The following is a 24,977-nucleotide window of genomic DNA, read 5'->3' as shown; positions in this document are numbered from 1 at the left end:
CAACAGGGTGCCTGTGGGATTGGCCATGGCATCGCTCGGCGTCAGACCGTGCCTGTGGCCGGTTCCTGTGGCCTCTAGGATCAGATCCTGAGTCCACCATCATTCTTCATATTGCATTCGCATCTGCAATATGAGGATGCCATGTAATAGCAGAGAACTGTATGTACGAAAATGCAGACACACAAAGTGTGGTGCTTGACCGGTTCAAGACCTTCTCGAAGCCATTGATCCATCCCCCCCTTGCTGGTCAGCACCACACCTTCAGTAGAATGACCAATTGGCCCAAACGCCCTTCGTCCACACATATCCCCTTTCGAAGGACCCAATCGGAAAAGAATTTCCAGTCACACTGCACTTGCATGAGTCTTCTCCAAGTTTGCGCTGTCGCACGAGCTATCTGTTGGGATGTCCCAGTTCCCCCGCTATCTCCAAACTCCAAGTCTCAGGTCCAGCAACCCCTGCCTAATAACATTTGTCATACCCGGTTCACACCTCGAAAGTTAGGGCAGTCGACGTAACCTTGAACCCAGCAGCTCGGCTCTCGCCTGTTTTACTACACACAGCAGGTGAGGAAACGCCGTCGTTTTCTGTTTAGCAGCAGTCCATGTTTTATCCAGTTACGCTACCGGGGGGCTCAAGTTTGGTCATCTAGGTACTACCGCTGCTGCTTTATGAGCCAGAGACAAGACGAAACTGAGCAAATGATCAACTGCTCTGAGAAAATCCCCCTTTGTTCAAACGACTGCGCCAATATCCCGCAACTGGACAGATGCAGGCCTTGAAACTGCACAACAACAACCATACGGATTTAACCGCTGATAGATTGTACTATATTTAATGCTGGCCTCCATTTCCCAGTGTTGGATACAGTTACAATCGTGCAGACCTACCCCTAAAGATGACAAGCTACTGGCCAGTTCCCCAAACTCGGAGCCTCAACCACCCACCCTCACAGTCTGGATGAGAAGCCACCCGTGCATCTGAGGCTGCATGACGTGAGCCATACCTGAATTGGCGCGTCGCTATGTGTAAGTTGACCAAGTGAGATGCTCCCTGGCTCCAAAACTGAGCCCAAGGGCACTCCCGTTATAAAAGTCCAGTGTGCGCTTCTCAACTTCAGAGTTTATAGTAGCCAGTCAATAGTCACCTCAACAGCAACTCATGACCGCACACCGGTTCCTCAGAGAGCCACGCATCCTCGCTCAACCTGTATTACACGGCTCTATGAACCATTTCATAGCCTTCCATCATTTCCTCAAGCACACACGAGATACTTGAACTCGAACTCGAGCTTGTGCTCACTTGACAAGCGACAATGACAAACTCTTCAACAAAGGCCACACAAGGATCTGTTCAATCCGAGAGCCGCACAGACAAGATCAATGGGTACGGTAACTCTTCCTTTCATCACAACGCGAATACGGTTGACATCTCATGCACAGACTGTCTTCCAGTCAAGCCACAGCCCAAGATAAGCAAATCACGATGATCAGATTCGTGAGCGACCTGTACGTGCCTGTTTCCGCCCGTCTTCAGGACCCACTGTATGTGCCCGGAAGCCACATGCAGGACAGTGTGAGTTTGGGCCGTCTCACGAACCGCCCGCGGCCCCACTCCTCCACCGGCTTTGAGGGCATCGGGGCCCAGTTTATCGGTAGGCACTCGGGTCCGTTTTGGCTATGCCGGTTCCAACTTACACTAATAATTCTCCTAGACTCTGGCCTCGGCACGAGTCGCTAGGAAAGTTGTTACGCCCAAAGACTCGAGTCGATGTGATATCCACCCTGAGACGAGTCTCATTATGGTTGTTCCATCTTCTCTCTTCTCACTTACGTGGTTGGTATGGAGTAGGCCAACGCCCAACTGCCACTTTCGCGCTCCCTGTAGTTGGTACGAGGTTAGCAAGCCGCGGTCTTACTGTCACAAACCACGTCATCACCATTACTGAGGCTGTACTATCTTCAAAAGTATTTTCTTCTTACATTCAATATTCTAGAAGCACATATGCAAATCAGAATCATAGAAGCCCGCCTTAATAAAACGATGTTCAATCCCCCAGCGAGTCTAATTTCTATCTGCCAACTACATTCATCCAAGATCTTATCAGCAGATGGAACTCTATTTCCGTGACAGCAGGCACAGTCAGATGCGATGTTGTTTGACCCGTGCGGCTTGACTGGAACTGACCATGGGTTTCCTTGATGTGGCGCTGTCTGTGAGTATTGCCAAGGCTCATTTTTCCATCCGCGATCGGGCAGCTTGTTCGTCCTGATTATGTCCGGGGATCGTCTGCAGTTCCGGCAAGGTAGCTGAATACCGTGATATGGCCTACAGGGCTATACCGTCGTCGAGGGCAGAATGCCCCTCATGCAGGACATTCTGCCCTTAAATCGGCTGTTCAGATTGTACATAAGTTGAAGAGCCAAACGAAACTCTTTGGTTACCTTCAGATTGTGGGGGCGCTACTGTATTGTCAAAGCGCCAACCCTGGTTAATAAGATGGGCTTGGGGGGCCTCAAAACTTCAACGCCCAAGTTCGGCTGGACCATGCTCTTGGAAGGCAGAAGCTAGGAAAGGGAGGGACTCAGTTCCATATCCTAGACGTTGATGAGCAAAAGTCTCCTTGGCATTGAAGCGGTAGCTGCCATGAGCGCCATAAGCTAGCTGCTACTCAAATCGACCACCCGTGGAAATCGGTTGTTAGACATGCAGCTGCACCCTCGACTGCATTTGCATCGTGTTGAAACGCTCTAACTCGGCATCCTGGCATTGATTTCGGCTTTCAATCTTCAGAAAGCCCACACTTGCACCCCCGGCTTGTTGCTTTCTTTTCCCCGGCAGCCACCATTTCGTCAAGGAGAGCAAACAATGACCAGGGCCTTGACCCCCCCCCGGTATCTAGGCCCCCCAGCTGCAAACCATTTCCGATGTTCTGTGAGATTTATCCCTGGAGGGACAGTACCTGCGTTTTGTCTCTAGCCAAAGGATCGGCATGACGAAGCCGAACATTACCAGAGTGCATGCACACCACCAAACCTGCACCCCAGGAGTGATATGAGCTAGGGGAGGAAACAAAAGTCAGGACCTTGACCCAAAATGACAAACGAGCCTAAATTTAGTTGAAACTTAGGATACGGAGTATATTTTTGCTAAATTTATTTTGATACCTTATATTAAGGTCTGGTGTTTTCTTGCTCCTCAAAGATGAGGTACTGTGACATGGAAGCAAGAGGCTCCCACGGTAGATAGGCCACCAAAGCACTTATGACCGTTTAATTTAGCCGTCATTGGGCACCTACGAACAAAATGATGGGCCTGAAGGTAATGATGCGCCTCGTACAAGGAGAATTTTTCCAGAACGAGGCTCGCAAAGACGGCTCGACTCAAATCTCACGCGAGACAGGAAGAAGACGTGCAATCATAATGCTTCATTGCACCACCAGTGGGTCGCGCGTTGTCGGAAAACTCCATGAATTAGTTCAAGAATGCTATAATGGTATGCACTTCCTGGCTGTAACAATGATCATAGCTAGCGAAGAAACACGGGATCGACATCGTCACAGACAATTGACAAACCTCAATACCTACGCACGCCCATTCAATTGAGCAGGGGTGCACCCCAGCATCTTCTCAACATTCTGACGCTAGAATTGCACGGGCGACAGCACCTGGGCTTTGCTTCTAGAAAGAAGTGTAGACTTGAATTTGTCTGTCCGAGGTGCGCATGCCATGCACAAGACTGCGCTGCAATCGAGTTGGTGAGACAGACATTCTGCCCACACACCCTCTCAAATTCTAATTTGACAGCTTCCTGCAAACCCTGCACTCCTTTGATTCACACCCACAAAGGCAAGATCTCAACAACAGGGGAACGAAAAAGACAATAACCGCCTAGATCCGAGGAACAGTGCGGGAGCTCGCGTTCAAAGCAAGCCAGCCCGGCCCAGCAGTTAGTTGTATGTAAAGGCCCCCTTGGTGGGTCTGGGATCTGGGATGTCCTCCCCACGCGCCCAAGAGATTCCCTTCTCTGATCCCTGTCTCACCTCAAAACTCAAGATTCCAAGCGGGGCTTGAACACACATCTGATGCTGATAACTTTGTGCTCGCTGACACCGCACTCAGTCCGTATGAGCTCGCTCAACCCTCATGAGCCAGCTCATTGAGCGGAGCCGAGGAGCACTACTCGTCCACTCACATTGCTAGATTCACTTCGATGACAGCCTGTACTGCACGGAAGAGCTCAATTTCAAGGCCGGTAAGTCCGTGGCTTCAAGTGCAGATGGTGTGGCTGGTTTCCCTATGGCGCCACAGTTGTAATGAGGCCGTGCGTCATTTGTCCACTTCGAGAGAGACAACAAAGTCGCATTGCATTCCTTTTATCTTGGCATTGCCCGACGCTGAACGGGCGACGCTAAGATGCCCCACAGAGCAATTGACGGGATGGCTCCCCCATTGACATGCATCCAGCGATGCTCGCCAGCTTGTTTAAGGGGGTTTGGGAATATGGGTGTGGCGGTGGATACTGCAGTCTCGGGGTGCTTCTGGCTCGTGTTGGGAAAAGAAGGAAGTGCAATCAAGCATAATTTCTCGCGAACTCGGTAGCTCGGGAACCATATTGAGGTGACAGGGAGGAGGAGGGTATGTTGCGCTGGCCAGCATTTTCCGGCACGCACGTATGGATGTATGTACTGTAGTAACCCCTGGCCCAATATCCTGGGCCGAGCAAGCGAGTGGCAGTGCGTCCACCTACCAAGCCTGGTCCTGGGTATAAGAAAGAAATGCGATGGACACATTATGGATGGATGGTACAGCCGGGAGCCTCCCCGACTGTGAACCGAGAAAATTCAGTTTCGCTGTGATGCTCCATTGATTTCATCTTCCAGCCGTAATTCCTTTGTTTCGTTTCCTTGCTCACACCCCCTCTTCCTCTGCCCTGCCGGGCCACCATCTCCGGCTTCGTGCCCGTCGCTAGCGTCATTACCAACTCACAATAGCAGAGTGGTAAAAGCGGAACTGGAGTTCGGGGTTCGAGAATGAACAACCAAGGTGGAACCATGATTAGAACTCCAGCTCCGTTGTTGTTGTTGTTGTTCTTCTTCTTCTTCTTCCTCTTCTTCTTGCTTTTTTGTCTCTCTCCCTCACATGCCACCGAACCGCGCAACAAGTCAAAGCCTGGTTGATGATCAAATGGCTACCTACCTAGCTAATTTGTCAGTCGCGTTTCATTAATTGATTTGGAACGTACGCGACTGACGCAAAGCCGGGTAAGCTGGCCCAATCTTATATCTACCAAGATAGTTAGCTTGTCAAGCGGGCCTCGTCATCTTGCTGAGATCTTTTTCAACCTCTGTTTAGGGGGCAAAGCTTGCCGTAAAGCATAGAGTGACGGTCATAACTTGATTATCCGAAAAGTCTCAGAGCCGTGTCTGTGATATCTCGGGGACATTTTTTCGGCGCGGTGGTATTTCTCCGCAACTGAGCTACCATCAGAAATTGAATCTGAACCACTCGAGTCACATCTTCGAACTCACTAAGCCTTGCCAGAGGGTGTGTAGCTATAAAGATCTTGTGCTGGTGCTGCTTAGTGCACCGTTTCTCCAGACAAGCCCGCCCCGTCGATCTGGGCGAACCGTCCGCATGGGTACCCGGAACCTAAAAAGGCAACCCTGAAGGGGCATCCTCCACTGTCATTGAGCTCGGGGTGCTTGCTGCAGATGGACTTGGTGCTGTTGCTGGCGCTGCCGCTGGCGCTGGGGAGTGGTCCGGCACGCCACTCGTCTTGTCAACGCCCTCCATCCACCTCCACCAACAATTGAAAGCGGACAGACGTTGATGTTTTTTTTCTTCTTCAGGGTATACTGATGTTTGGATTGATGCTGCATCACGACGGGCGGATGATCATTGCCTTTCCGCGGACCCATTTGCAGTCTATTTAGTGTCAGAGTACAAAACCGGCCCCTTGGACAAGTTGCGGTAAACAATCCTTTGTGGGTTCAGCCATGGAGATAATCTTTCTTCTTCTCATTCGACTCAATGATTGTTGAAAGATCTGGGGGTCTGCGCGCGTCAATCTTTGAAAAAGCCCCAGTGCTGCTATCGTCACCGTCATACGTCAGTGATGGTTCGACAATTGAATCAAACCCAGGCCAATAGCAATCGCCGGTGCATCCATTGGCTATTGATGGCTTCATACGGGTCTGCTAATTTTGGTGCTAATTTTGGTGCTAGACCCAGGCTAGATGAGACGTTTGGACTTGAGGTCCACGCCCGTGGGGAAGCGAGAGATCGCCAGAGATCCATATCTTTACTGGGTATCACCATACCCTCTTTTTTTCCCTTTGTCTTGCTCTCTCTCTCTCTCTCTCTCTCTCATGGTGCATGGTTCAGGGACTCGTTGCCTTTCCTTCGGGGGACTCGGCCAAAATAAGACTGAAGAATTTGAGGGGACGAAACGAGAGAGGGGTGCAGGTAAGTAAGTCTGCGGGGTAGTCAAGCCAATTCTATTGTCTACCGCTTGTCTTGTCTTGTCCGCTGCTGTCTCTCGCCGACAACAATGACATTCATCAACAAGGCACGGCTCGGGTTTCTTCTGTGCAGAATACACGACTGCAGGGGTCTGGATCGCCTGTGGCCGGGCCAAAAGCGAACAAGCCTCAAGGAACAGGAAACCCTTGTGCTATGCGGGCCTGGCCTGGGCTTGACTAGGCTATCTAGAGCCAGGGACGTTGATGGGAGGGGAGACGTGACGGGAGTCTAACCAAGTCGCAGTGGAAGCCCAGAGCCATTGGAGCGCCGGACGGGTGCAAATGGGAGACCGGTGCTTGTTGAGCTGGGCTGGGCTGAGCCGAGCTGGTCCAAGGCCAAGGTGCCGTTTTGCACGTCAGTCGGCTTGCATCTTCTCTTTTGCTCCTGGGCCTGCTGCTCCCCTTTTGCGTGCTGTGCTGTGCTGTACTCAGGGCTGGGGGTGAGCTGGGTTGGGTTCGATGGCTCTGCAGTGGATGGATCCATGGATTGGATGCTATCATAATTCACCCCTCCCCTCCCCGCTGTCCCCTCCGCTCCCCTCCTCTCTCCTCTCCTCTCCGTGCTCGGCTGCTCACTCGCTCACACATTGGATGGATCGTGTCGCATTTTTTTACTGTTACTTGATTGCCGTACCGTCATATGGCCTGGTCCCTTATTTTTTTTTCTTCCCTCTCTATGCTCATGCTTGATACATCCATCCCATCCTTTCATCCCAACTCTATCGAGTACTTCAGATATAAACTTGTTCACCCCTTACAACTCTTTACTTTGACTTCATCACATCACTCACTCACTTACCTTCCACGCATTATCTTACCTCATACTCTTGCTCTCCCTAGCTACTTTGCCTTGCGCCGCAGCTGTTTGCCCATCGAGCTCTTGCGGGTGCTGTCACTCCCCCACCCGCCGCCGCCGCCGCCGCCGCCTCTACCATCTCTTCCAGCTTTCACCCACTTCCTCCTCGCTCTCCTCTGTGCGCTCAACACCGCTGCTTGTCTTCTGCGCTGCATCACTTCTAGCTCATGCTGCTCAGACCCTTCCTTCGTGTTCATTCCTATATTATTGTTCTCATCGGTCGTTGGCAAAGGCCGTATTCGTTGGCGTCGTCGTTCGGGTCCATTCGTCACTATCATCACCACCGACATCGCCGCCGCCGCCACCGCAATCGCTTCATTCATAGCAATCTCGGTCTTCCTACCTTCGATCTATAACGGCCGTCCGATATTGCCCTTCAATAATCATGTCTTCTGTCGTCCCTCATCAGGGTTCGGCCGTCGGGTACGTTGCGTTGCCCGCTGAGGAAGCACGTCTTGGACGTTCTCGGTATTAAGTGACGGGCAATGCAGCTAATAGACATGACGATGGTAGCGTTGCGGTAGAAGCTCGCCAAGAAGCCCCAGAACTGTCACAGAGCCGTGTGACTACGTACTCTCACGATAATGTCTTTGCCCGCATCCAGTCTGATGGTGCCAACAACGGTCGTGTTGCTGGCGTTCAACCTCGAGAACACAGCATTGCGAGCCTCGAAGCCGCAATGGCCAGGTACCAGCCGATGCATCCTGTCATGGCCGTTTCGTCAAACTCAAACTTGGCTGGTACTGGTGCACAGTTTGAGGGATCGTTGAAAAGTTCGTCGCCAGTTCCTGTCCCTAGATCTTGGTCATAAGCTAACAGCAGGGGCTCCAGACTAGCCGTGTTGGTTCGTCCCAATACCCTCCCTCAACATTACTCAATAAGGTAGGTTTGTGCGTTTCGTTGACTTTTCTTTCCTTGACTTGCTTTCTTGCTCGATTCTCTGATAGACGGTATCTTCTTGCCCGCGGTTATCTCAATCTCCAGATCGTTGACCTGAACCAACTCTGGGAGACCACTGTTGGAGACATATATGAAGCTGGGCCTACGGCACCAGCAATGTTGATGTGATATAGAAACCTCCGAGGCGGCATCACTTCGTATGCAAGTTGGTCGAAGTGATTCTGTTGATCAGACACCGCCAGGAGGTTGAAGCATATACCCTACCACTTTTCTGTTTGTAAATATTATACCCATTTTGCTTTCTGTGCGACGGGAAAGAGGTCCTGTTTTCAGCTTCCTTGCATCGCTCTTACATGTTTGTTCATTTTCTTTGCTTCTTTTCCTTGTTGTGTGCATTGTGTTTGGGTTGTTTCATATTCTGTATTACTGTTGTTATCTTCTCGGTTATTTGCTGGCGTTTTAGAGCATTGCAGACCGCTCCTCCAAGAAGAAGCGGTATTGAAGTGCATGGGCGTGGAATGAAGTAAGGAAATATGCCCCGAGCAACCTGATCCCAATTTGGGATCGCGATATGCGGTACGAGGGACTGCTTATTCTTCTCATTGCGTGAATCGTTCCCTTGTGTTCCAGTCGGCATGAATCTCATGAGGGTACGTCAGCATATGGCCTGGAGCCCTCACGTCGCGGGCGGCACAGGTCGAGGCAGCATAAGACCTGGTTGCGCAAGTCTCATGATGAAAAGACTCAAGACGATTGACGACGCACGATCCCTTGTGGAAGAGATGAGGAAACTGAAAATGATGAGGGACAAAGCATGGCACTGAGAGGGGGTTGGGCTTTATCTATTTGTGGGCGGCTCAGTCATCAAACAGCCAATCAGGCTAGAGTCTTCTTGACATTAGGCCCCAAAACCCAAGGATAACAATGCATCATCAATCGCGAGAGCATAATCCTCGGGCTTCCTGAGGCATTCTCTCTGGCCAATTATCTCCTGGCAGATCATCAAGGCTCTCCTCCATTACAAGGAGTAGCCCTGTGAAGCTCCATTCATTGGCTTTGGCCACTCAAAACAGTTGGCCTCATTTCTGATGTTTTATCAAAAGTACCATCTCAGGGGAGCACGGAAGAATGGATTACATGATTCACGGGGGTATTTGTCATTTTGGAACATCTCCTTTTTGTATCGAATGTACAGTTTACGACATGTTGGGTTCATTGTGCTATTATAGATTGGTATCGTTCAGAGCACTTACGTATATTGCATTACACAGAGGTAGACAGGCATTAATTATAAATAAGAAAACATAATGTGGTGGGCATGGGTGTTCCTATCCTCCAAAGTTTCTGTGATGCTTCAATTATTCATCTCTCGAGGCAGCATAACTTCACGGCGTATTTTGTCATCGTCCCATCAGAATTTCCCCAAATGCTTGATCAAATCTTGTGAGATGTCCAAACCCGATCCTAGGACGGTATATCTCGACAACCACTTCGTGGCCTTACCATCCCCGTTTGCAAAGTTGAACCTGTCATATGGGTCAATCCATTTCTCGTTTGAGCAGCCTTCTCGTAAATTTTTACATATCTTTGCTAGTTTATAGCAATAAATTTATTTCGCAATTTCGTAATTCCTAAGTCCTGCTCATTTCGTCATGCTACTCATCATAGCCAAGCATGTTGCTAACTTCGAATATTGGCTATACAGTGGCCACCTACTTTGGCAGGCTGTCATAAATCAAAGCGTCCTGGCGCTAATAAATCTCATGATTCCATGGGGGAATATGTCCAATATCCCATGGGCACCATACCACATAGTCCTATCATCTTGAGGGATTGCACTAAGCAATCCAAGTGTTTCCTGGTTTATCACTTCCTGGCCATCTAGATTTCAGCCAGATATGGCCTTGTGACCATGCTATAGGCACACCGGACGCATAACTATGTGCTCATGAAACTGAAGTCAAGAGACTGATAATTCCATAAATTGGCCAATTCTCCCAGCTCCTCGTCTGAGATGTTCGCGAACACAGGGCCCTCAGCGGGCACGAAGCCTGTTGGGTTTTGCATGTACAATTGTGGCTGCCAGTCAGAACATGGTGCAGTAGCAGCGTATGCGGTGGGAGGCACAAAGTCACCACCCACGACAGGAACACCTCCCAAGGTATATACTGGAGACACTGCGCCTGGCGTAGGGATAATAAGAGGAGAAGGTGAGAAAGTTGCCGCCGGAGGGGAATTTTGGGAGTTTGATACGCTGCCAGGCGATAGTGTTTGTGGTGATGTAGCAACTTCTGGGGGAGCTTGGGGTCTCGGGGGCACTGGGCTTTTGCTAGCCATGTTATGCGTTGTTGTTGTTGGCCGTGGGAGACGCTGAACGATTCGAGTGAGGATACCGTATGATGCCTTGGCTGATTTAGTCACCATCCTAAGCTCCTGCAACATAGCATGCGCCTCATCGATGGCTTTGTAAACATCGTCTCGTCGGGGAAGTGTGTGATGCTCATCATGAAGAACTGCGGAGCATAAGACTGTCGAGATATCGAAAATACAAAAGAGAACAAAATGGAACTTCGCATCTCGGGGGTAGACATATTTGAAGAATCTACGCAAAGCTACCATCAGCTCCAGACAATAGTTGATGCCGTCGCTGCGTATTTGCAGCTCCGCCTGTAAAGATCGTATAGCAAAGGGTCTTGTAAGGAAACCACGGATAGGCTGTAAGAGCATTGAAAATGCCACAGTATGCAGTATATGTCTGTGAAGGACCATCCAGGGACACGAAACGTCTGAAGATCTGTCCGGATGCTGGACGTTGAAGGGAGGTGGAAAGGTTGCGATCCATGTCTCCATGATGCCCTGGTATTCCTGGACATCTGCATGGGTCGTGACGTTTTTCGGCGAGCCGAATCTTCTAGAAAGTTGTCGTATTACGCTGCATTGCATCTTCATGTGTAATAGAGGCGGGTATTGGCATCCTTCCAAGCCGAGACTTGGAAGGCTAGCATCGCAGTCGGCTCGATCGATAATCATAGGCCTACCCAACAGTGTCGAAATCTGCCTTTTGGAACATAAGTCAAAAGCCATTGAGCTGTGCGGAAGATCACATACCAGTCCCAAGTGTCCAGAATGCACCAGATTCTCCGTCTTACTTCCAAGTCAAATTCTGAGATGGGGCCTGCCTTGCCTTCTTGATGGATGGCTGTGATAAAGTCAGCTATCTTGTCAAGTTGCCAGCTATACACAAGCATACATAGTTCTTGGGCCTCTCGAATAGCAGAGTTCAAAACATGCCAACATTCGACAAAACGGGCTTCGGCCTTGAACCAGTAACAAGAATGCAGGAGTTGCTGAACATTGATAATGTGGCCATGACCTAGGGGTATAGCGCTTCCCAGCTCTCGAGCAGCTTCATGAAACCGCTCACTTATACGCTGTATCGGATCACCAAGGCCAACCTCAAGATTCTGTTGCAATTCGACGTCGGTATACTGCGAGGCACATGCGCAAATTGTTAGGAGAAGGCAAGTCCATTGGACGCTAAGAGGGCGGTTCTCGGTTCGTGATGTCCACCACAGTTGATAATGTTCTATGAAAGATGGCGGGTAGACGATGTAGTAGTGGTAGTTGACATTGCTGAGGAAGTTTTGGACAAGTGTGTCTGATATCGCTGTTGGCTAGATGTTCTGACGTGTTTTGCTGACAGTACATACCGGTAAAAGGCCTGGCAGGGATGACTCTTAGAGCTCTTTCAAGCTGTGGAAAACTTCTAGGATCCTTCACGAATTCTTGTGATGCACCCCTTGTGGTCTGAAAGCAAGGATAATGTTAGGATAGAGTCAAACGATTGAGAAAATGTCACGAACCTCGTGTTCCGATGCCAGATCAAAAATAAGATTGGAAGGCATATAACCCAAGGTGTCGATACCATCGCTTCTTGTGCCTTCAATGTCGGGTTCGTCTCCTGAGTCTGCGCCGATTTTGTTGTTGGCGCGAGTCTTTCTCTGTCTATCCAAGGTAACCCTGTCTGCAGTCGGTTGGTTGGTGTCCTTGAAACGACATTTGTCGGCCACCTTGCGTTTCTGACATCCGCTGCATGGCCACTCACGGTTGCACTGGGTACATGTTTAGCAATTTCAGCATGAATGCATAGCAACTTGCCGGCCGTTCTGGAAATGGCCAAGTTTGGGGTTTGTTACCCTTTGCTTGCGGCGTGCACATTCGGTGCACGCAGATCGATAGCTGACTTCTCGTCGCTGAGCCCCTTCTCCCATGACGATGGATTATAGAGCCGTCAAACTGAGGATCGGTGTTCCGTATAGATATGAGTTTATCGACTAAGAGTAAGTGGAAACACGGGGTATGTGTGATGTTATTGTTACTTTTGGGTATGAACGCAGAGTGTTTTGTAAAATGAACCAATATGACAGGAGCCTACGCATCAAAACAAGATGAATAGAAACGACCATATCACCGGCAACAGAAAAGGCGAATAATCATGTTGATGGGTTCCGAGTGGAGAAAATGCTGCTTGAACGTTGTTAATAAGATGCATTTGCCCGCCTGCAGATCAGTCAAGTGGGTGGGTGGCTAGGTGGCACACGAGAAGAGAAGAGATGCATCACTTCGGGGGCCCGTTCCATTGCTAATTTCGTGCCGAGGGTTTTGCGAGTCGGCGGTTATTCGAAGCGATGGGTCCTAACGGGACCAGCGGAGATAAGCGAGGCGATCAAGTGAGACTGTCAGATGGAATATGCTTAGTGGTTGTGATGCCCCATCCCAACATGCATCTCCTAGATTCTTTGTGGCTCAATCGTCTGAGAACAAATGGCTATCGCCATCATGAAACCATAGTTTGGGAAGCCATTTGGTTCTTCTCATTGGTCAATGTTGCTTCGTTGCGATCCGACTTCCTGACTTGACTAAAAGAAGCAAATATTACGTTGTTGAACATCCACTGGGTATGGTAATCGCAACTTGCTGTGTCTTGTCGAGAGATCATCAATTCTGGACATGTCGTCCTCCACTGGCATCAGGAGATTGTCCTGTGTCAAGGATCAAAAGCAAAGCCCCAAGAGCCCTTGCTTCACCCACACCAACCATTCATGCATCATCCATCGTTTTCAGCTCCATTCTGTTGTATGGTCTTGTTGCACAAATCCACTGTTGTCTCTCCATTTGACTTCTCGAAATCCCGTACTGGACCCCTCTCCTAGTTTCGTTGACGCTGTCCCCGCTACGCAGACCGGCGTCGCCCGGTCTGAGCGTTCCAGTCACCAACCATAAGGCCTGTTTTCCCATTGAGCCGCTCCCGATCATGGCAAATGAGATTTCTTGACAGGGTATGTATGTGCAATCCTTGTCTGCTTGGGCAGGCTTGGGCTTTACCAAATTATGTTTCGTTTTGTCGTTGTTGTTCACCCATGTGTACGTTGGTGCTGGTGCAGCTTGAGCGGGCGGTGAATGCTACCCACCCATGTGGTGAAAGGAACACATTGCCGGTCGCCGATTAAGAGTGAAACTCAGGCTGAGAGAACCCTAAATATGTGCCATACAATCGACAAGGGCAGAGTTGAACATGCTCAGACTGGCGTATCTGGAGATATGAGTTGCATATTTTTATGTAGATGTCCATAACCAACTTACTTGAACCAGAGTGTTCTTTCGACCCTCCAACCCATTATGCACGTCACTGACTATCCTCCGATCCCATGAGATGGGTTCAACGGTGTTCTCCACCATTAGTCCATGTCGTCAAATTTGACAACCTTGAAGCCCAACGCTCAAACGTCATGGTGGTGGAGAGTTTCTATGCAACAAGGTTCCGAAACTCGAGCTAAAGTTACAAAGGCGCGCCGTTACAAGTGAACTGATCTAAAGTCGTACTATCGCATGTGGCGCGTGGGGAGTTGAGAGGCGGTGAGGTATGCGCATGGCGGTGGTTGCTTTTCGCCCTCGAGCAAACGATTGCCCCAAGCTTCCACCACGAGTTTTTCATGCTTTTTCATGCTTCGTCCGAACTTGCCGGCACGTTTGCATGCGTCAAAGGCAGATCCTGCGCCTCAGAGTCGCATAACAGGGCGTAAAATCGAACGACATCCAAAAGAAGAAGTCTCATCCGCCGTGTGCAAGGGCTCTTTACTTCGTCTGCCGATGACTCTGTGTAATGGCGCATCCGTGAACGAGCTACTGTAATGTAATCGCCTCGGAGACTAGTACCGACCCCCCGAAAGTTCGTGGAATTGTGAGTTCAAGGCCAAACCCTACTGTGCAATACAGGGGCCAGATCTGCTGGCTCCTTTCCTCGATGCAGCCCACTGGGTTGCTGCATCCCTAGTCAGCGCCATTGTCTCGAGATGTCGTATCTGAGGTCCAGTAAGAGGGCAGAGGACTCTGTCTCTGGTTGCAAGCATGGGGTTTGGGCATCAAAGTTCAAAGCAAGGACGTGCGGAGGTTCCATTTTGGCACTCGGTACAGCTCAAGCGTATGCAGATGGCCGCTTTCTGGAAAGACAGTGGATATCTCGGAGTTTGAGTGACTTCTTGGTGGAGATTGCGCTGCTATTATCGTATATTTGTTGAGCAAAGAAGAGGGAGAAGCCGACAGGACCAAATCGGAGGAAACACGGTCATAAGGTGCTGAGAGACAACCTGAGGTATCTTATGCAGTTAAACCTTCCTATGGCATGGCAGGCGCGAATTGATGTTGAGCTAAAACCCTTAAGGCAGCTTAGGTGTAAGTAAGGCCAAGAAAGGAGAAGGTGCCACTCTCTTGGTAGAAAGAACTTGAGGAAAGAACTATGGATCAGAGTAAAAAGAGAAAGAGCGGATTCGTTGCAGTATAAGAACTTCCAGTCTGATGATAAACACCACCAAATTCGCATATATCATAACCCTCAATCCTTTGAAAAGTTCCTAAAAAGCCAGCCAATGCACCCGAAAGAACCCCTCGATTCCCGAGATTTATCGGGTCAGGTCATAAGCGGGGCAGAAGAGCAAACTTATGCAAGCTGGCGCATTTCTGGGCTCTCCTTTGAACGCACAACGAGTTGGTAAAACGAAATCATGACTTCAGCTTTGGTATGCCCAAGTTCACGACCAATTGATGCTAGGCGATGGTAAGGATGTCATGCAAGATCACTCATCTCGACTTCCACGAGCAGGATGATTATTGGTAGCTCCCGGAATTTGCTTCGATTCTATTCTTCGGAGAACTTGATAAACTCGGTCTAGAATCTGCCAAAATGGCCTGACTTCAACTAGTGTCCGTAGTCCATTTGTAACTATTGGTACTGTTCCATTTACCAAGACAAGCGAATTGTGCATGGCGTCAATCCGACCACGAGGTTGTTTATGACATGTCATCTACTCCATATCATGCTCTCAAAACAAGCCCAGGTGGGAACGATGTTACATCAGGCCAATGTCTGGGGCCGAGAGCTGACACGTCAAGGAGTTGGTTAATCTGGCCAAGGGCTGCGATAAGTTCCAACCTATCATCGCGATTTGTTCTTCTTTGGCATCCATGCCTCACCGGCTTAGGCCTGCTTCACTTCTTTCCGCCTTTGATCATCGAAGCGTTTGTGTGAGCTATTAACTAGATTCCGAGTTGAGGCTGGCCAATCTTGTCAGTAAGTCTCAGCTCAGCCAATTCGCCATTAGTTCTTCAATGCCGAGCTCGCCACATGGCAATTGCTCTCAAGTGCCGGTTCAAAACCCCACCATCGGGTGGTCAACGGTCGCTAGCGAGTGGTAGCAGATGGCCGCAGCCACCATCATCGCCGATCTGTTGACTCCCAGTACTCTTGCGGACTAGTCTCAAGCATTGTTGCGGCCGAGATCCCTACGGACCCTCCAAACTCTTGAGCCAACTGGCCGCTTCTGGCTCCCTTTCAGCACCTCCACCCAGGGAACTTCTGTCAAATCGCTTACTCTGTCAACGTCTTCTGGTTCGGCCTCTGACCTATCATCGTCTGTATCCTCATCTGTAACTTCAAGTATTGTGTCGTTGCCCTCGTCGGTCCCAGCTCTTTCATAAAGATCTTCGGTATAGGCCCAACTTGGAGTATCAAACTTGCCATGAAGCAGGACAATGTCTCTGCCTTGGGATTTGATATATTTGAACTCCTCTGCTGGAATTGGTGTGGTAAGCTGCAGGGTCTGTGATTTCGTATCAATACCTCGCAGGAGAACCAGCCCAATGGTTCGAGAATACCGGGGGTCCAAAGCAGCGTCATTATAGTTGGGGATGAAAGGAATGCCTTCGGGACTTGTTGATACGATCTGGAGAGCCTCATTTTTACTTGTTGCGTCAAGCTTCAGGAGCTTCGATGATGTATCGGCAGAGGCCTGGTCTTGGATGAATCCGGAAAATGCTTTCACATCCTCTATCTCAACTGCCGCCAGAACCAGTCCGCTCACTGTATCGGCCAACAACTCCGGCGAACATTGATAATCGTAAGATACCAAACCGAAGATCCCCTTCTTGGAGGAATATCGTACAAGTAAGGGTGGTCTGAAAGAAAGTGGCGATGGGTTCCACTTCAACCTTTGGGTGGTATCAGTTTGCTTCGTGGTCGTCGAAGCTAGATCTTGTAAGTGAAAGTAAGACATGGTCTGCATCGCTCTCAAATGAGCAGCGGTTCTTGATGTAAATTCGGACTGCTGGGAGGGTAATTCTGTAAGCGCGGTTGCTGTTGCAGCCCGCAACGCATCGACTGTCTCAGAGGGGCCATCTTCAGACATATATAACACTTCTTCAGGCTTCAGCATCCTGGCCAGGGCACAGAGAAGATCGAGCCCAGTTCCAAGAATCCAACCTGGTGTATTGACGATGAGAGGAACACCCGCAAAACTTTTGTTGTACGTATCAAATAGATCGACCGCACAAGCCAGGTAGAGATCGGGGTCGGATGCTGGTGTTACAGAGGCCATCGAATGGCAACGAACGACGTTCGAAGCAGCATCTCTGATGCCCGGGTGTGTGAATGGTGTCCCTAGATTCGGCTTCGTCGCAAACACGAGAGACAAAGTCCCAGCTGGCGCATATTCCGGTTGGCCTGGATCTAGGTCCATCACCACAACACCTCGTAGGGTCTGTCTATGAGAACGATCTGTCAAAAGCCGGTTCAGAAACAAACGCGAAAAAGTAGACTTTCCGGCCGACTTCGGGCCGCATATCAACGTTGAAAGAGATGGCTTCTCTCGACTGGTCGTCACCAGGGATGAAAGCTTCCTGTTCCACGCAGCTAGTGAGTCTAACTCTTGGATGATGCTTTTTTTAGGGGCATCTTCCGGCGTTTGGACCTGGAAAAGCATTAATAAACACTTTCATAGCAGGTAAGACAACTTACAATCTGAAACGTTGACTCTTTATTTGACTTGGTTGAGTCTCCCTCGGGTGATTCGTTCCACATTTTCCTGAATAGTGGTGATAAACGGCCCAACTGGCGCAAACCTTGAGCATTTTTATCTGGATGCAGCTCTAGTCTCGTCTGCTCCTTCGTCCGTAACACGGGCACTGCATGGCAATAAGGGGCATGAACCCATTCAATAGTTTCAGCAGGATAGAGAGTAGCACCAGCCAACACTACCTCACCTTGAATCACTTTAATACCAAAACTTCCAATAATTGGAAATCGCTGCTAAGTCAGTCAAGATATTTGTAAGATGCGAGGCATGAAGTTTACCTCTTTGCTAGAAAGCCGTAGTTCTACCACGCCTCCCTTCTTAACTCGGTGGTTTTGATCGGATAATCGAAATGATGAGTACGGTATGGCCCTTTGAACTGTCCCGGGTTCAGGAGTTATAGATCCCGGTGGCCGACTGAGAAGCTGATGAGCGATGTCGAGGCTAGTGATGCCGGGTCATATACCTTGCCATTTCATGGCTCTTGGGATGTGCGGCAGGCGACTCAGTCAGACGCTGTGACCTAGGAGTCTTTACTGCACTCTTCTTAGGAGTTGATGGAGTTCCGACTTGACTGGTTCCCTTTTGGAGAAGGCTGAAGTAGTTGACATTGCTAGTGGGTTGTTTCTCATCGCATTCTGGGGATTGTGGCGCGGACGTTGAAGAGGCTGCAGCCTCTCTTCGTCGAGCAGCAAGAGCAGCAATAGCACTCATCGCTTTATTATGTGAGTTAGCACGATCGAAAGACACGGCAAAGAGTGTAACACTCACGCTTTGTTGCATCTACACCCTCAATTCTTCGTTTTTTGTGAGAGGACATGGCTGAGAATGGATATGGTAAAATCGAAATGGTGACGTTGAATATGATCAGTCCAGGCAAAATGAACAGGAAGCGATAAGTCACTGGAGAGTCATTATTCAGCTATCATAGAGTTGATGAACGTCGCCTGCGATCAAGGCTAAAACGTCTTGAAGGTGCAGAAAGTCTTATCGATAAGAAAAATCATTTCGCGTTACCTGGGTCTCTATTCACTCGACAGTGTTTAATTGTACCTATGAAAAGGGATAGTACCAACGTCTTATTTTTATATCTAGGATTTCCTCGCTATCTCATTTAAAGCGCGTCAACTCATGCCTTCTTTGCCCAGTGTCATTGATCTCGCGTCACCCATTATCGGGTATCTACACGACAGAAGCGCGTCCGTCTACAGTTAACCCAGGATAACTTAGTGGGTTGCCCCACTAGCGCGGCATCTCCCAAAATTTATTTTCCAGCAACTTCATCTTCACCCCGATCAACCTCGTCCCGACAATTGCACCCTCACCTCCGAAAAGATTCACAGAAAAGTCCGTCCAAGATGGCGCCTAAGGAACCCTACAAAGTTCACTCCCTCAATAAGCACATAGAGAACACAAAGAAGGGCCTATCGGCTGAAGCGCAGTTCAACCGCCGCCCCGGCAACCGTGCTGCAACTATCAAGAAAGAGTCGAGCGACCCAAACAACATTTTTGCCAACAACAATGGGGATGACGATGATGAGTCAGGAAGCGGAAGCGACAGCGATAGTAGCAGCGATGGCCAGGCCGATTTTATCTCCAAACTCACCAGTACCGCCAAACCTACTTCTGCCACTCCACGCCGTCGTAGCAAAGATGATGAAATCGCCGATAGCGATGCCGAGCGCAACGCATCCAAAAAGAGCACTATTGTGAAAAGGCCTGCTCCTGCCAATTCTAAGCCTCAATTCTCTAGCGATTCAAGCAGCGAAGACGAGTCTGACGACGAAAAGACCAAAGCAAAGATTAACGGCACAACTCCTGCAAAGGCGTCTGAGAGCACCTCGAGCTCTTCGGAGTCAGAGAGCGACAGTGATAGCGATGAGGAAGATGACAAGGCACCCAAACCATCCACCAAAAAGCAACAGCCTTCTGCCTCCACCAGTGAGGACGAAAGCGAGGATGAAGCCGATGCCAAGGTTAAGCCTCCTCTGAACGGCAAAGCTGCTACTACGTCAGACAGCTCAAGCGAGGATAGCGACAATGAGAGCGAGGATGAAAAGCAGAGTGTGAAACTTGCTGCGAAAACCTCCGCTAAGCCTGCCGCTCCCGAGCCAGACAGTTCTTCAAGCGAGGAGGAGGATTCTGATGATGAGATGGTCGATGAATCCATGCACATTGAGGATCGCGAGAGACAGCTCGCCCTACCCAACTTCATTGCTCCCGACTTTGTCCTTCGCAAAGGCGATGATGGTACAAACGGCCGCGATGTTGCTGAGATCTGCAACAAGGCGAACCTAGAGGGCAAGCAATTTTGGTACTTCACAGTTCCTTCCAATGTGCCCATCTCAGTTGTTCAGAATCTTGAGATCCCCATGAACCAGTCTCAGTCTACCGATAAGCTGTTTTCTCACAATGGCGAGGACTATGGTGTCTCCTTCGAGAGCATTGCCCCCAAGGGAAATATCCAAATCATGATTCCCTCTGATCGCCCTCAATACCAGCCCGGTAAGCAAGCTCCCAGCCGTTACGTTTTTTATGTTCTCCACTAACTTATAAATCAGTCACCAAGCAGATCGACCAAGTTATGCAGGTCAAGAAGATCACACAACTTGGCTCTACTAAGTCTGTCGCTCCTGTTCCCAAGCCAGCCCCTCGTGCTCAGCCCGCTGGTCTGAAGGCTCGATACCAACCCATCGGAGTCAACGAGCCCATGGGAAGCATCGGGGATGATGAGGACGTCGAGATGGGCGATGCTCCCGTTCTGTCGACCAAAGCTGCCAAGAAGGAAAAGAAGCGCAAGTCAAAGGAGACTTCTGACAAGAAGCAGAAGAAGGGACAGAGCATCCCCGAGTCCCCCAGCTCTCGAACAACCGAAGCACCAACTTCTGATACGCGCAAGAACAAGCGAAAGCTAGCAGCCTCTGAAGATGATGCCATCGCCGTCGCCGAGCAACTTCAAGAGGAGGCTAAGCTTGCAGCGAGCAAGTCCAAGAAGCAAAAGACAACCCGAGATGGAAGTCCCGACCTTGGCTCTGAGCCAACGTCTGCAGTCGCAAAGAAGTACACCCCTGTCTTGCCTCCCGCAATCCCCACAGTAGGAACCCCTACTTCCAAGTCTGCTTCTACGGCTGTTGCAAGCAGCAAGAAGCAGAAGAAGGCCAAGGAGGCTTCTGTGCCCGCTCCCCGACAGAGCGTGGTACCCATACCCTCTATCCCCCACTCCTCTCCTCCCAGGTCCTCTCCTGCGCGCGCTCCTGCATCACAGCCTCCTGCGTCACCTAGCCAGGGTAAGGAGAAACGAGCCAGAAAGCGCAAGGATAAAGATGGCAAGAAGACTCCCTCGGGCAAGAAGGAGACCCCTGTAGTCCCCCCTGTGCCTCTATCTTCCTCGGAATAGCGTTCTGCTGGGAAGAAAGGTCCTCAAAAGGGCAAGAGTAAAAGCAAAGCCCGAAGGAAGTAGTGAAGAGCTCGATATGACAGTATTTCGGAAAGCTCAGTGCCTAGGCTATCGATATGCATCGATGGCTATCTGACACAGCATACACTATTATGGGCATTATCGGTTATTGCTGGCAGGCATATGGTGTTGGATGTGCATAGGAGATGTTGCCTTTTTTTCTCGCATGGCTTGATCATGCAAAGCATTTCAAACCCGCGGCGAGACGTTTGTCTCTAGATTTCAGCGGCATGGCGTTGGTGGTGCATTTTGGTAGCAAATGGAAAAGAAAAAGGGGCTGAGGATAGTGTAAGAAGGGTGACGAAGGGAGAGACTCGAAAAACACCTCCCTTCTGCGAGAATTCACGAGGGTCTTTATTAGCTAGGCTTTTGGGCATCAACATCGTTCGATAGAATGATGTTTGTGAGATAGTGTAGTCAATGTGAGAACAAACAAATCTTGGTTCCGCATTACATCTTGTGATTGTACCAGGCCCTGGTAGAGGTTATCGTCATTAAGCCTTGGCTTATGTTCGATAGTAGATGAGCTATTCCAGCGAAGCTTATAATCATAACAAGCGTTTTGCAAATCGCTGTCTTCTATACTGCTATACACCTACCCTGTACCTACCAAAAGTGGTGAGGCTATCACCACACACAAGCAATAACATGTCATTCGCAGGGTATTTTTGGAAGCTGAGTTCGTTTTCTTCTTAACTCAGCTCGAAGCTGCTGCGTAGAGCAGCCTTGTGTTTCGACAATGTGGGTATGCTATAATCCCATGAACAGCCGTCAGTACAGCCACGCAGCCACTCTTCTATGTGGACAAGCTAGAATATGAAACGATTATCCCGCCGCGGGCCATTGAATTCATCAGAAAAGTCAATTCCCCAAAGTCTCGAATGGCAATCGGCAGAGTCAAGTCAGAGACGATATGCATAAGGTTTCTTAGCCTGTCTTTCCAAAGGACACCCCCCCTCTCACCTGCACCTTAGGGTGTCGATGAATGGAATATCGCGATGACGTTCGCTATATTTTAGAGCCTCAATGCGGCCATGCTTTGACGCCATTGCACCCTTGAGCTGAACGGAACGACTGTCAACAAAGATAACGGATGTGGAATGATAAAAAATACGAGAGTCTAGTGTATCTGTCACCGAAGTCGATGCCAGATCTGATTATACAGTATCACGATGGATAATTGGGTGGTCGATCTGACGCCTGAAAGAGCTGTAGGATCATCCGTGTAAGTTGAAGCTCTAGATCTACACCAACATCGAAGGATAGACTGCCCAGTAGTGTAGAGTAGGCTGTATACGTCGCTCACCGCCAGCCTCATAGGCTAGACGGGGCATTGAGCTGATGTCCAGGTTGGGTTGACAGCATAGGCCGATCAGTCCATATAGTGATGATAAGAGCCGATCGTCGCTGGTTGCGGCCTCTGGCTGCCATTCAGATGTGGAGGCTAGAGATCACGAACGAGGTCATTCGGACAAAGAATATCAAAGTAATTGGCTACTAATGTGCAAGACATCTCAGGTAACCCTGGGATAGCGTCCTTGAACAATGCTAGTAGTATATATGTAACAACAAGGATTTCGCTCGAATCTGGCAAACTCGAGTCAAATCGATCACTGAGGAATGCTATGTCTCACTTCCTGTCCTCGCACCATTTGCGACATGGATCTTTCGAACAGCAAAGTGTTACGGATACAAGACGTTGAAGACGACATGACGCATCACTGAACATGCCACTTGATAGCAGAAATGCAGACAAGGTGTATGTCACGCAGCAGAAAGCCGGGGACAACCATCAACCACGTGCATTGCACGACATCTTTAGAGTGCAACGATAGAAAGTATGTATGTACATATGGTCTGATAAGGTTGAAGCGAGCCAAAGCTTGAAGGAACCGCACACATGGGCACTTGGAAAGTTTCGGACAACGGGAATCTTGATGCAGAATCAATCATATGAGGAGACCGACCGGCGGCAATAGTTACTTGTACGCATTCGTTCGTTGTATCGATAATCGTCCCATGTCAACGTCGGTCGGTATTCTCCTGGACCCCGACTGCAAACGCCGGCCGAAAACTACCGACCGCGGGTCCGCGATTAAGAAAGTTGCTAAAATTTCCTTCTTTTTTTTTTCTTCATCCGTCAATGGGCCGAGACCCGACTTCTGAACGGACATTGCCCCAAATTAGTGAGTGGAAAAAAAAAAAAAAAAAAAAAAAAGTCTCAAGAAATCGGCCGAGTCAATGAACCAAACGTGGAAAGCAAAGTTCGATGGCCCTGAATTAGGTGGGACCTCGGCGGACTTCGCAAATATTGAACCCGCTGTGGGAACTAAGGTAATCGGCCGTCATGATTGATTTTTGGGGCTCAAGAACGAAAATCTCGTTTAGTAAGTTTGTTAATTGGACTTTGTCTCACTCAGACCTCAGCACAAGTACAGTACCTACGCAAGAGAGGATGGTGACAGTTGGGTTGAATTCAATGCTACCTATTATTATGGCGGCTCGCTCGGATGTCGTCGCATTGACCGCCTCTGTATTGGGCTTCCAAACCAGGCTTTTATTGGCATCATGATACCTGATCCATGATATACCTTGGAGTTGTCGCTCACGAGGGCATGGGTCTGGAGCTAGAGTAGCAGTCATCACTGTCCAGTAAGAATCAACCTTGATGCATTTCTGATTGGGCATTAGTTTCTGTTGGCGTGTGCTTGCATACCGCGTTGGTCTTTCATGTCCTGTAGGTAGGGTGAGAGGCATGCAACAGTATTCAGCAGTCCTCATACCTGTGTTCACACGATGCGGTCTGGACCAGGCATCCCCAATCAGACACGTACTGCACATCCTCTCGCTTCTGGTCAGACATTCAAGCATCAGCAAGAGGACCAAAGTAGATAAGCTTAGAACAAGTCTGTTAACTGAAGCTCAGCATGTGCTAATCATCAAGTGTCAGACACTAACAGCATATTGAGCAACGGCCGAGGCCAAGACTCTGCCTAAACAATGCTATCAGGCCAACCGACATGATGTGTTTCTTGTGTTGCGTTGCAATATTATTAAGCATGATATCCAGGAAACTCAGAACTACCTTTGAGATTGGGTTGAGAGTTGAAACCACCTAACTCATCCCATCATATTCCCAATTGACTAGCGCATCGCAAGTGACAGTGTCTCGTGCGCAGGTAGGGGTCCCTTGGCGATCTCCTGAACTTGGGCCAGTCCGCCTCAATCCGACCTTGGCTTTCGCAGCTGTGGCATGGGTGTTTCAATCAAGTGTGAATCCGTGCACGAGCGGCTGAATCGACAACGTGTTAAAGAGATTGCAAGGAAATGGAAATATACTGATCAGGTTGTTTATCAGTAAGATCATGCGCTGCGACAAGACAGCAATCAACCTGTTCTATCCAAGGGACTGGACGAGTTTCGCATCCCTGTTCATTGAGACCCTCTCAATCTCTCTCCGGCCCTGAGCCTCCACTGCCTGTTCTGCTTCTTCTCTTCCGTCCCGAACGGAGGATCCACGCTATATCCACGTTCAATTTCCTCGCATTATGGCCTCGCGCCTCGTCTCACCTCGGGGCGCGCGCCTCACGCACGCATTGACAAATAAGACCCGAGCGACCGTTAAGAGCCTCCTCCATTGGTTTTTGTTTTTAGTGTCGCACAACACATTGAAAACTCCGCGTCGGGGTCGGAGCGAATAAAGCTCTTGACCGAGGATGCGTTTAGCTCATAACCTTCTTCTTTTCCCTCTAGCAGGACGTCACCGTCATGACGATGGGGCTTGCCGCGCTAGATGTATCTAATTGGTAGTTGATTCGCTCAATGGGCAGAAAAGC

The 24,977-nt window shown here is 49.5% G+C and overlaps 5 protein-coding genes across 5 annotated transcripts; 3 read left to right on the top strand and 2 right to left on the bottom strand.

Moving 5' to 3' along the window:
* Nucleotides 1-1,315: 1,315 nt before the first annotated feature.
* On the top strand, nucleotides 1,316-1,740 carry FPRO_01296 (uncharacterized protein; the record flags this gene model as incomplete). The annotated part of the gene is made up of 3 exons (XM_031233050.1): nucleotides 1,316-1,386; nucleotides 1,443-1,654; nucleotides 1,715-1,740. 3 exons carry the CDS (start codon nucleotides 1,316-1,318, stop codon nucleotides 1,738-1,740), a joined length of 309 nt encoding a protein of 102 aa, XP_031075177.1.
* Nucleotides 1,741-7,765: 6,025 nt separating this feature from the next.
* Nucleotides 7,766-8,191, top strand: FPRO_01297 (uncharacterized protein; the record flags this gene model as incomplete). Its single annotated transcript, XM_031233039.1, has 2 exons — nucleotides 7,766-7,803; nucleotides 7,894-8,191. 2 exons carry the CDS (start codon nucleotides 7,766-7,768, stop codon nucleotides 8,189-8,191), a joined length of 336 nt encoding a protein of 111 aa, XP_031075176.1.
* A 2,027-nt stretch (nucleotides 8,192-10,218) lies between these two features.
* FPRO_01298 (uncharacterized protein) lies at nucleotides 10,219-12,551 on the bottom strand (the record flags this gene model as incomplete). Its single annotated transcript, XM_031233027.1, has 6 exons — nucleotides 10,219-11,338; nucleotides 11,389-11,479; nucleotides 11,531-11,938; nucleotides 11,991-12,087; nucleotides 12,144-12,392; nucleotides 12,477-12,551. The coding sequence occupies 6 exons, from the start codon at nucleotides 12,549-12,551 to the stop codon at nucleotides 10,219-10,221; spliced, it is 2,040 nt and encodes a 679-aa protein (XP_031075175.1).
* A 3,543-nt stretch (nucleotides 12,552-16,094) lies between these two features.
* Nucleotides 16,095-18,504, bottom strand: FPRO_01299 (putative Polynucleotide 5'-hydroxyl-kinase GRC3; the record flags this gene model as incomplete). Its single annotated transcript, XM_031233016.1, has 5 exons — nucleotides 16,095-17,582; nucleotides 17,630-17,917; nucleotides 17,966-18,101; nucleotides 18,151-18,400; nucleotides 18,456-18,504. 5 exons carry the CDS (start codon nucleotides 18,502-18,504, stop codon nucleotides 16,095-16,097), a joined length of 2,211 nt encoding a protein of 736 aa, XP_031075174.1.
* Nucleotides 18,505-19,042: 538 nt separating this feature from the next.
* Nucleotides 19,043-21,081, top strand: FPRO_01300 (uncharacterized protein; the record flags this gene model as incomplete). The annotated part of the gene is made up of 2 exons (XM_031233005.1): nucleotides 19,043-20,189; nucleotides 20,246-21,081. 2 exons carry the CDS (start codon nucleotides 19,043-19,045, stop codon nucleotides 21,079-21,081), a joined length of 1,983 nt encoding a protein of 660 aa, XP_031075173.1.
* Between the last annotated feature and the right edge of the window lie 3,896 nt (nucleotides 21,082-24,977).

This window comes from Fusarium proliferatum, assembly GCF_900067095.1.
Source record: "Fusarium proliferatum ET1 genome assembly, contig: FPRO_scaffold001, whole genome shotgun sequence".
NCBI classification, from domain to species: Eukaryota; Fungi; Ascomycota; class Sordariomycetes; order Hypocreales; family Nectriaceae; genus Fusarium; species Fusarium proliferatum.
Note: the sequence above shows the minus strand (reverse complement) of the source record. Positions and strands in the feature narration are given on the sequence as shown.